General features: G+C 37.4%; 1 protein-coding gene and 1 long non-coding RNA gene across 2 annotated transcripts; both read right to left on the bottom strand.

Moving 5' to 3' along the window:
* Positions 1–510: 510 nt before the first annotated feature.
* LOC141607130 (uncharacterized) lies at positions 511–2,632 on the bottom strand. Its single transcript, XM_074426491.1, has 7 exons — positions 2,615–2,632; positions 2,396–2,524; positions 2,166–2,297; positions 1,362–2,053; positions 1,039–1,228; positions 670–906; positions 511–561 (listed from the first exon to the last, which is right to left on the bottom strand). The coding sequence occupies exons 1-7, from the start codon at positions 2,630–2,632 to the stop codon at positions 511–513; spliced, it is 1,449 nt and encodes a 482-aa protein (XP_074282592.1).
* A 5,954-nt stretch (positions 2,633–8,586) lies between these two features.
* Positions 8,587–9,436, bottom strand: LOC141607499 (uncharacterized). The gene is made up of 3 exons (XR_012526918.1): positions 9,409–9,436; positions 8,921–9,067; positions 8,587–8,674 (listed from the first exon to the last, which is right to left on the bottom strand). It is a non-coding gene; the product is annotated as an uncharacterized LOC141607499 (long non-coding RNA).
* Between the last annotated feature and the right edge of the window lie 1,799 nt (positions 9,437–11,235).

Here is an 11,235-nt window from a genome sequence, read left to right as displayed (position 1 = left end):
ATCACTTGATTTTCACTTTAAAACGAAGTACAGGCATTTCGGTGTTGAGTGGCTTCGGTTCATTCTCAATCGGTGGTTCTTTGTCTGCCAATTCATCTTCCGTTGCCTTCCCTTTGAGCATTCTAGCCGCTTCCCTCCTTGCAGACTATATCCGGCCGATTGTTTTCTTTGATTTTTGAAGATTTTCAACGGCGTCCAACAATTCAGCCCGTATTTTGTTGATGTCAGCCATGAGCAAACATGCAGCAATTTGGGAAGCACATGCCCGCCGATAAAATGTGTTGTTGAGCAAAGAAGACTTGTTTGCACATCCCAAAAAATTTGAGACTATTTGTCATAGTGATACTGGTGACTCTTCAAATACGGAAGCCCGTTTACGCCATTTAAACTTCACATTTACCACAGGATAGTGGAGCATTTCGATTACCCTCACGTCGCCCTTTGTGTCCAGGTAGTCACTCATGCAACGGCCTGCCGTAAAGCAGAACATTAATTTCCTTTTACTATCAATTAAGAAATCGAGTAATCAACAATGTTACAAAGATAGGTGTAAAGTAACATCTGAAACAACATAATAACGTTACAAAGATAATGATTCGTAACACCGAAATTGAAATCGAAATCGAAATCAAATCGTAAACATACAATTCGACAACTCAGGGGACTTACTGCTGCCATTGCGATGTTGTAAGTGAATGAAGACTCCCACTTAGCATACGATTGACTGTCGATCACACTAATCTCTTTGTTGAGGAAATTAATACACACACAGAAGTAGTGATAGCCAGCCAAACAAGGTATAAAAATAAGTTCGGCATCAAGTCTGTAATTTGCCTTGCTCGCGTTGATGAAATTATCCCAAATTTCAAACAACTCGTTCTTTATATCAGACTGTTCACTATCCTCCTGCATCACAGCCAGTAGAGCATGCTGTAGTTTTAAAAAAAAAAAAAAAAAAAATGTAAGGGTTAGATTTCCCTTGTAAAAGAATCATATGTTCTTGAACAGAAGCAGACATTTAACACCGATGCAACTTACCATGTGACCTAGTCCTAAGTAAAGTATGGTTGGCCTTGCTGCCCTTGTGCCTCTTTTGCTGTTCTCGACATAATTCAAGAGTAGAGACCAGCATTCAAACACCATCCAATTTGTGTGACTCCTAGGACGTAGTGAGAGTATATCAGCTCTTGTCAACCTCCTGTTGTCTCCAAACGCAGCCAGGATCTCACTGTTACAGAACCATAAGAGTCAGATTACTCAAGAGTTTTCGTAGAAACAGTGTAACATAAACAGTGTTTAAAAACCAGTTTTACGGAAACAGTGTAACAGTAACACTTTCACAGTAACAACAAGTATTTTACCTTTTGTGGAAGTCGATATCATCCATAAACGCATAATCAAGAACGTGCCTTCTCAGATTAGTTGTGCTGGACAGCAGTTTCTGATTTGCTCTCATAAATTCAGAGACTAGGAATATATCACCGTTAATTTCACCGTCACCTAGAGAGCATCCCATAACATCATCTTTATGAAATTTAAATATTATTTCCTCATCTTCACCAATTGTTCTAGGAGAATGCTTGTAAGCAACCGACTTCACCCTCTGCTGTTTGGGCTCTTCCCCTTTTTGTTTTTCCTGTGGCTTCTTTGTTTTTTCCTCTTCCTTTTTTTCCTCTTCCTTTTTCTCCTCTTCCTTTTTTTCCTTCTTCTCTTCCAGCCTTCTTTTTTGCAGCAGCTTTTCCTTCAGCTGTTCCCTTTCATTCCTGAATTTTGATATCCTCCCTTGCACCTCTTTTCGTACTTGATTCAAGTCGCTAAGAACAAGTATTGCACATATTTCAGCACGGTACAACATTCTTTTCCGTTCATCTCCCAGCTCAGAGTCAAAAACCTTCCCCGTGTAGAAAGCCATGTGCATCATCATGAAAACCCCACAATCCACGTTTTTTGCAGTGCTCTGCCATTTAAATTTCACATTCTTAAGTGGGAAACTTTCCACTTTGGAGCCTTTTGCAATTTGCATTTCTAACAACATTTTCCCCATGATATTTGCCTGCACAAAAAGTAATACTGTTACTGTATCTATGTTACTGTAACTATGATTGCCAAATTTATTAATGGAAATTTAAAGGTATAACATTGTCACTGTAAGTAGAGAAACTTACCGCATTTCTTGCCATTTTTGCTTTTCGGGATCTGGCATATAAGGGTTTGTTGTCTAGGTAGTCAACGGTTTTCGACATGAAATTTATGCAAGCACAGAAAAAGTGGTCCTCCAGAATGAGTGGAATGAATATCTGCAATTAAGCAGATATATATCATTGCTAAACAGAATTTCTATACACTCTACTTATATAAGAATAAAAAAAAAAATATTAATGATAATGTGGTTTACCATATCACGGTCGAAATTCAAAGTGGACTCTTGTTGTATTTGATCCCTTTGTGTGAAGGATGACAAAACTTCACTTTCTAAATGTCTGTTTTGAATGGGTTTTCCAAGAGCCATCGTTGCTAATGCGTCCTACAAAAATAAATATAAATACAAAGTCAATAAACATTATAGAAACACAAAATCAATAAGAATAAAAATTTATTTATTACAGTAACATACAGATTGACCCAAGCCCATGAAGATCCTCAATGGTGTATCACTTGCTACCTTTCTGGAGATGAGGTCATTCAGCAACATTGACCAACATTCAGTCACCATTATATAAATAAGCTCACCAGGAGCCAATGAAGTTAAATCTTCCCTTGGAATGAAGTGATACTTCCCATACGAGACAAGCCTTTCCCTGTTGGACAATGAGATGTAATAGTCAGAACACCTTTTAATAGAGTAACAGTTTAACAAAGAACAACTATTCAGTTGAAACAGTATTCACTTGCAAAGTAAAACGTTTTGTTTATCACAGTGCAAGAGTAAATAAAGTACTCACGTATCTGAGAGGTTCTCGTCATCGTCGATAAAACAATAGTCAATTGTTTCTTTCCTAACTTCAAGAATAGGCGCCATTATCTCCTTGTGTTTTATCATACTCTTGGACACAAGTGTTAGATCCGGAGCTGGTAGGCCACATTCGATTGTGCAGCCGTAGCGAGGATCCATCACACGCATCCACTCTTCAGTTGTTTCGACATGTAACAAATAGTGGTCGCCAGTATCTTCGTCGTAATTGTCATACAGGATCTCATCATCGCAATCATCGACAATATCAACTTCATCATCGTCGTCATCTTCTCGCTACCGACCGACCGAGTAGTTATTGGTTCTTCGTCGCCAAATTGTCTCATCATCGGCCTCACCGGGTTTTTCTCCTTCCTCGCCTTTTTCATCATTCCCATCGGCGTCTTCATTACCAGTTGCTTCATCCTCCTTCTTTGTTATCTTCGTTTTTATCGCCAGCATTGTCTTCATCTTTATCATCATCGTTCTCTTCATCTGGTTTTTCATTCCCATCATCCTCTTCATCTTTATCGTCATCTTCCTTTCCATTTCCCTCCGGTTGGTTGGTCAACAACCTGGCCCGATGCATCATCATCGGCCTCTTCCTTGTTATCGTGGCACAAGTAATTGAATAGAATATAAATTACTAATGTTTTTCGGATCAACAATGTCTCATAGTTATACTAACGAGTTATTTGTAAAATTACCTTGAAGATCCTTCTTTGATTTTGCCTCGATCGTTGGGTTCTCTTGACTTGGCGGATGCATCATCTTCGGCCTCTTCGTTGTCATCTGTGTAGTAGATAATTGAATATATATATATATCACTTTGTAAACTTGATAAAACTACGACACGAGAATAAGCGTTACTATAACGATGTTACGATAACAGAATGCTAATGAGTGTTACATCGCCTAATACAACGAGTGCAAATAGATTTCTCTATTACCTTCGGGAGATCCTTCTTTCAAATTTTGCCTCATTGGTGGGTTGTCTTCAGGCTTGCACGATTCATCAACTTCCGCCTCTTCCTCGTCATCGTGTCACAGGTAATTGGATTCAATATATATTAACAATTTTTCTTTGAACCAAAAAAGGTACAATAGATAAAGCGTAAACTGTTAAAACTACGTCACAGAATAACATTGTTACTCTAACAAGTGTTACGAATGCAGTGCTAACAAAGTGTTACATCGCTAATACAACGAGTTTAAATAGATTCCTCAATTACCTTCAGGAGATGCCTCTTCACCTGCCTCACTAGTTGGGTTATCTTGGTGGCTCGATGCATCACCTTCGGCCTCTGCCTTCATCATCGTGTAGCAGATAATGAATGAAAATATATTACTAAATTGTTTGTTAAAAAAGCACCCGAGAATGAAAGGCTATAATGACATTACACTATTACCTTCACCAGATTCATCTTCCGGCACGCTAGTTGTTTTGTCACCCGCCGGATGCATCATATTCATCACCATCATCGTTTTCATCTAAAAGGAAAGTAATTGATTATTAGTAATTATTTGTAAGATGAAAACTCTATAACAAATGATCATGTAACGGTGTTAGTGCAAGTGATTAGATTATTGTTTTTTTTTGGTACATAGTGATTAGATTATTGTAGTATTGTTACTATATTACCTTCATCAGATGCATCTTCATCATCCTCGCCACTCCCCTCTTTGTCGTCTTCATTTTCTTCTTCTTTATCATCCTCCTCCTCTTCATCTCCGTCATCCTCTTGACCTTTGCCGATTCATCCTCCTCATCGCATCATCGTCTTCATCTCGCATCATCCTGTTGCTCGCCTCATCCTCTTCATCCGCATCACAAGTAAGTAATTGAATATTATATTACTAACTATTAATATATATAAAATATTACAGTAATAGTGTTATTGTAAAACTATAACTAAAAGTAATAACGTGAATAACACTTGTTACTCGATCTATTACCTTCACCAGATTGGCTTTCAACATCCTTTACATCCTCCTCTTTGTCCTCTTGGTCTTCTTCCTCTTCATCCTCCTTTTCCTTTTCATCCTCTTCATCGTCTTCCTCCTCATCAGCACTTTCTTCATCGTTATCTATGTCCGTGCCACCCTCTTGAAGCCTCTTGTTTTTAAGACGACTCTCAACATCGCCGCCATCGTCATCCCCGTCCTCATCATCATCCTCTCCATCATCAGTCCCGTCATCATCGTTGCCATCATCAGTCCCGTCCTCATCATCACCTTCCACTCCGTCCTCCATCTCATCTTGCCTGTCCTCGTCATGAACCTCCTCATCCTCTTCATCATCTTCTTCATGATGTTGCTCACTTAAACTCGCTCAATACTTCCTTTACCGGGATTCGACTTAACTGTCCTAGGACTTTTCTCTGTTGGAAATGGTTCCAACTTCCTACTGACTTTGGACCTTGTATATACCGGGAAGTCATTCGCCCTCCTCTTCAACGATTCAACCTTTCGCACAACATCTTGACATATTTAAGGTATTCAGGCTTTAGTGGTGATTTCTGTTTCTGCTTTGATTCGAAAACTTTCAGTCGCTGAGCAAATCTCTCGTGAACAAGGTTGCAATCCCTTCTATACATCAGCAACATCAGGTCGGTCTCCTAAGTCAATAAACCAGACAGAAAGAAATGAATTAGATACCAGATTTGGGAGTTGTAACAATTGCAGACAATTAAATTTATAAAAACAACTCACATCAACAGCTTTTTCCTTCAACTCGGCATCTGTTTCAATGCCAGGAAGCTTCTCCATCAAGATGCACTCCCTTCCCTCACTACTCTTAAGAAAAACTGGCTTGTCATCCTCACCTTCATCAGATTCTGCCCATCCTATTTACAGAAACATATTAGTAATTAGTAATTAATATTAATAATTAACAATATAGAAAGGTAACAGTAATAGTATTACAGTAGTGCCATTACAGTAACGATATTACAGTGACTATATTACAGTGACGATATTACACTAACAGTGCCACATTACCTTCAGCTGGGGATCCCTTGCTAAGGCAAATAGGATAGACAGTTTCTGAAATCTCATCAGCTCCTAGACAGCCAATCTTTCCTTCGTCTTTGACTCTTTTTGAAAGACTTTCATCTGTCCAATGCTGTATCAGAGGTAAGTCAGTTGGTTGTACCACGCCATGGAACTCAAACCGGTGAATGTAGGCCAACAAAGCAAAGACACCACAATACACCCACAAAGACACTTAACCGTTCTGTCTTCAACCCCTTGACACCCTCAACTACCTTCTCATAGACATACTTTGACCAATTAAAACCTTTTATTTTTTCAACATCGTCCACTGACCTTCAACGATCGAAATCAACGAGAATAATTTGGAGTCGGCGCTAAAAAAGTGGAGAGCGCATAAAGAACGAACATCTGCTTGAACTCATCACCGCAGCCACCCTTGTTATTCTTAAACCAACTAGTCACCAAATCTAGCTTGATGTTCGTCAGGTCTTTGTAGAGATGTTGAACTTCCTTCTCCATTTGTTTTTTAACTCGGTGTCCTCAAGATGGGATCCGCGACCGATCGCGGTCAGCACCACATTATTACCCTTCTTCACCGGTAAAAATAGGTCATGAACATCATACTTTGTGTGACAAAGACAAACTCCTCTGTTTGATTACATGAACCTTCAAACCGTTGCAATCAAAAGCCTCAACAAGCAAGTCTGTTAGTCCGGAAGGGACTACTGATATATTCATCTTCAATAGTCCTCCAAAACCAATTTCTTTAATGGCTTTCTTTTGCTTTACGGTAAACTTGCTCATAACATCGACCAACGACTGGGCCCTGCACTTAGTTGGGTATTTATCCGGCCTGTATTAAGGAAGTGTAAATTAGCACCACCGCTTAAACAAGTGTGACACTATTTTATGCCAACAAACCAAAGTAAGAAAGCAACAAAACAAGGATACGATAAAGGTGTTCTTGTAACTTTGAAACTTTAAACAACTCAACACGACGAACAAATAAATCAGTAGAAAGGAGAACGGTAACACACATTAATTGCTCATTTATTACAAATTATTAACCCTAATTTTGAATTGAAAAACTAGAACGCAGAAAATCAATAACTCACTTCGAGCAAAACAGTTAGGCTAAATTTATTACGAATCAGTATAATCGACACAAACAACAACAATAACAACAAGAACAAAGAACAACCTAATTTTTTAATGGAAAATTAATTTCCTTCTAAGATCAATTAACAAACAAGTCTAACCGACAATGTTACAAAGACATACATTACGGTAGCACTTAAACAAAGATAAAAATGTTACAAGATAGGTGTTATTCTTTGTAACAATGAAATCAAATCGAAACTTTAAACATAGAAGTTTTGGCCACTAGAAAGACACATACTTTTTTAAGACCTCTTCTTTTTCAGCCTTCACCACCGTCTTGGCTGGTCTCTTCTCTGTTTTAGCCCTCTTCGACATTTTGAGCGACGCTCGAGTCATCCGAAACCTCATATTCTCTATCACTTTCATCTTGGATGACATGGGCTTATCTCTAGGTCTCTTTTTTGTTACTCGTCTTTGGTTTCTTTGTTTCGCCACCTTTTTTGCACTTTGCGTTTGTCGGTTTATTTTTTACGAGACACCTTCACGCTCTCTTTCTTGCTTACTACCTTTTCTGGTGTTGGCTCTTTTGCCGCTGAAACTTTATTTTTCGGTACAACCTTCTCCGCCATCTTTTGTTTGGGCACCTTCTTTGCCACCTCTTCTGTCACCAACTCTGCAGATTTGGCCGTTGCTGTTTTCGGGGTCTGACCCTTTGTTACTGATAACTTTTTGGGCACCTCTTCTTTTGTCTCCTTTGCAACCGATTTTGATTGCTTAGTCATTTGCCTTTGACGTTGGCACGATTCTTTGCCTTTTGAGGAGGTGCACTTGCTTGCTTCTCAATGGGCACTGATTGCTCCTTCGACAACACTGGAACATCATGTGACGGCTTTTCTGCTGCCTTCTTCCTCGGCACATTGGTTTCTTTTTTACTTTCTTTGGATCGGAACATTCGCGACTGCTCCTTTTGTCTCTTCTTGCTGGTGGCTTAAGCACCTTTTCGTAGGCACCGACTTTCCTTCACTGGCACCTTTTTGAAGGAGCGGTGTTGCCAGGGTAGACTCTCTGTAGGCACCTTCGTCGCCTTTTCGGCTGTAGGATTTGAAATCTTTTCGGTCTGCATCTTCTTAGTCGGCTTTGGCAAGTTCTCTGTCGGCACCTTTTTGCTCTGTGGCTTCTCTGATGCGGCCACTTTAGCCTTCTTAGTTGGAGCTGATTTCTCAAGTACCTCTTCTTTCCTAACATTGTTATTTTCAAAAATTTAAATCAGAAGTTTACAATAACAATATAACAGACAACAATTAAATTGAAAAGGAATGATGGTAGTCAAGTCGTTGAAGAAATGACAAATGGAATACGAATAATGGCGGTCGAATAATTTTTTAAAGATCAATTGATTCAGTTTTACTGTAACAATGAGACAATATATCATAAACCCTAATAGTAGTGACTTGCGGTCGAGCAAAGATTTGTAGACACATACTCAGATGCATGAGATGCTTCGACTTCCTTCGTGTCTTTGTTGGTTTTGATGGCTTCTGTGTCGGCACCTTTTTGCTAGGTGTCTTCTCTGATGCTGCTACTTTTGCCTTCTTTGTCGCAGCTGATTTCTCGGGCACCTCCACTTTCCTGACATTGTTTTTCCAAAAATCAAAATCAGAATAAGATTAAAAGTAAATCAATTACAGCTACTACACTGATAGGTAATGATGCTGCTCTTTAAAAGGATAGGGGGTAGTATACGCTGTTACTGTATCAGTGTTACAGTAACATTGTTAATGTATATATGTTGAGAAATATTATAAACTTCAGGAAAAGGGACATTTCATGCAAATCACTAACAACTCAACACAACGAAGAGTCATAGGGACATACTGATCCGCATGAGATGTTTCAACGTTTTTTGTTGCTGGCATTTTGGAAGGCTTCTGTGTCAGCGCTTTTTTGCTCGCTGTCTTTTCCGAAGCTTCCACTTTAGCCTTCTTACTGACAGCAGATTTCTCAGTTACTACGTCTGCTTTCCTGACATTGTTTTATCAAAAAAATACAGCTATTAAACTGAAGCAGAATGATGGTGGACGAGTCTGACAAAGAATGTGGAATGGAACAAGAATGATAGTATCCTCATAGAATGAGACAGTGTTACAGTATTGTCAAACATTTGTTTTGTTAAAAAACTACGAGAATAATGCTATTATTCTGAAGCAATTGCGACCCTTGAAAAGGATAGGAGATACACTTTTACTCGATAGTGTTACAATAACATTGTTAATGTAGATCCGTTGAAAAATATTATTAATTTCGGGAAAAGGGACATTTCATTCAAATCATTTCAAAGACGACGAAGAGTTATAGGGACATACTGATCAGCATGAGATGCTTCGACGTTTTCTGTCGACGGTTTGGAAGGCTTCGTGTCGGCGCTTTTTGCTTTGGCTTTTCCGATGCTTCCACTTTAGCCTTCTTCTATCGACGTCAGATTTTTCAGTTACTACCTCGCTTTCCGAGATTGTTTATCAAAAAACCAAAACAGAATAACATTAAAACTAAAACAATTACAGCTATTACACTGAAGAGGAATGATGGTGGACGAGTCTTAGAAAGAATGTGGAATGGAATAAGAATGATAGTATCCTCACCGAATGAGACAGTGTTACAGTATTGTCAAACAATTGTTTTAAGATAAAACTACAGTAACACTGTTACAGACGCAATTGGTACTCTTTAAAACGATAGGGGATACACTTTTACTATGACAGTGTTACAAAGAGTAATATTGTTACTGTAGATTTGTTCAGAAATTTTATTAACTTCAGGAAAATGAACATTCCCTGCAAATCACAAATAACTCAACACGACGAACAAATAAATCAATCGAAAGCAGAACGGTAATACACATTAATTGCTCATTTATTACAAATCATTAACCCTAATTTTGAAGCGAAAAACTAGAACGCGAAAAATCATTTACTCTCTTCGAGCAAAACAGTTAGCCTAAATCAATTACAACAACAACATTAACAACAAGAAGCGTAATAACCTAATTTTTTTTATGAAAACTCAATATCTTTCTTCGATCAATTAATAAACGCTTCAAATCACTATAATCGAGACTAACAACAACAACAACAATAACAACAACAACAACAACAACAGTAATACCCTAATTTTTTTACTGAAAACTCAATTTCTTTCTTCGATCAATTAATAAACGCTTCAAATCACTATAATCAAGACTAACAACAACAAGAATAACAACAACAACAATAATAACCTAATTTTTCGCGGAAAAATCAATTTTCTGCTTTGAGCAAAATAGGAACCCTAAGTCGATGATTATTTGAAGAAAAATAGTATAATCAACACTAAAAACAACAACAATAACAACAATAATAGCAATGACAACAACATGAAGTGGCGAAATAAGTTTAAAAACAATATAATGAAATAGAGCGATTTTATACCTCTTCGTCATCTTCAAACGATTGTTACGAGTAAATATAATAATGATCTTCACTTGATTAGTGCGATTTTGCTTGATGTAATAAAATTTTCGGAAAAAATTTATGGTTTAGTGAATTAAGCGCCAAAGAAAAAGAACGTGAAGCGGTTTGTACATGGAGATACAGGCGTTTTAGAGAGAGAAAAGGAAGTGAATTTATGATGAATAATGAATGTGTCGTTCTTTATATATCAGCGCGCCTAGTTTTTTTTTTTTTTTTTTTTTTTTTTTTTTTTTTTTTTAAATAAACACACGTGTCATAATTAGGACGGTTGGATCAATAAGATCCAATGGTTCTTATTGATATGCTAGACTCATCTAAGATGCTAGACTCATGGGATGCTCACTCTATATATATATATATATATATATATATATATATATATATATATATATATATATATAAAAGAGAGTTTTTTCGAGCGATTCTAGAGCGTCCACATCATCAAAAATTAATTTTGGAAAGTTTCATAAACAATATATTCTACATAAAAAATAAAGTGGAGAATCTTTTAATTATTATAATATGTATATTTCCTATTTTGTATTCCTGAGAAGTTTCTAATTTTTATATAAAAACTTTGACATTTCATTTGGCAAAAAAATGTTGTTATAAAAATTATGAAAATAATATAATTAGAGTCGTGGTAAAAAATGCTTTCATTAGAGTATAGATTTCATATGATTT

This window comes from Silene latifolia, chromosome 10 (genome assembly GCF_048544455.1).
Source record: "Silene latifolia isolate original U9 population chromosome 10, ASM4854445v1, whole genome shotgun sequence".
Lineage (NCBI taxonomy): Eukaryota > Viridiplantae > Streptophyta > Magnoliopsida > Caryophyllales > Caryophyllaceae > Silene > Silene latifolia.
The sequence above is the reverse complement of the archived record's forward strand: the minus strand, read 5'-3'. Positions and strand labels throughout refer to the sequence as shown.

Bases quoted from the DNA above. Each gene is read 5' to 3' on its own strand.
- LOC141607130 (XM_074426491.1), bottom strand. The intron at 2,298-2,395 runs GTAAACCACATT...GCTTAATTGCAG, and splicing joins TGAATTTCGACCGTGATATG to ATATTCATTCCACTCATTCT. The intron at 907-1,038 runs GTAAGTTGCATC...GCTGTGATGCAG, and splicing joins ACTTAGGACTAGGTCACATG to GAGGATAGTGAACAGTCTGA.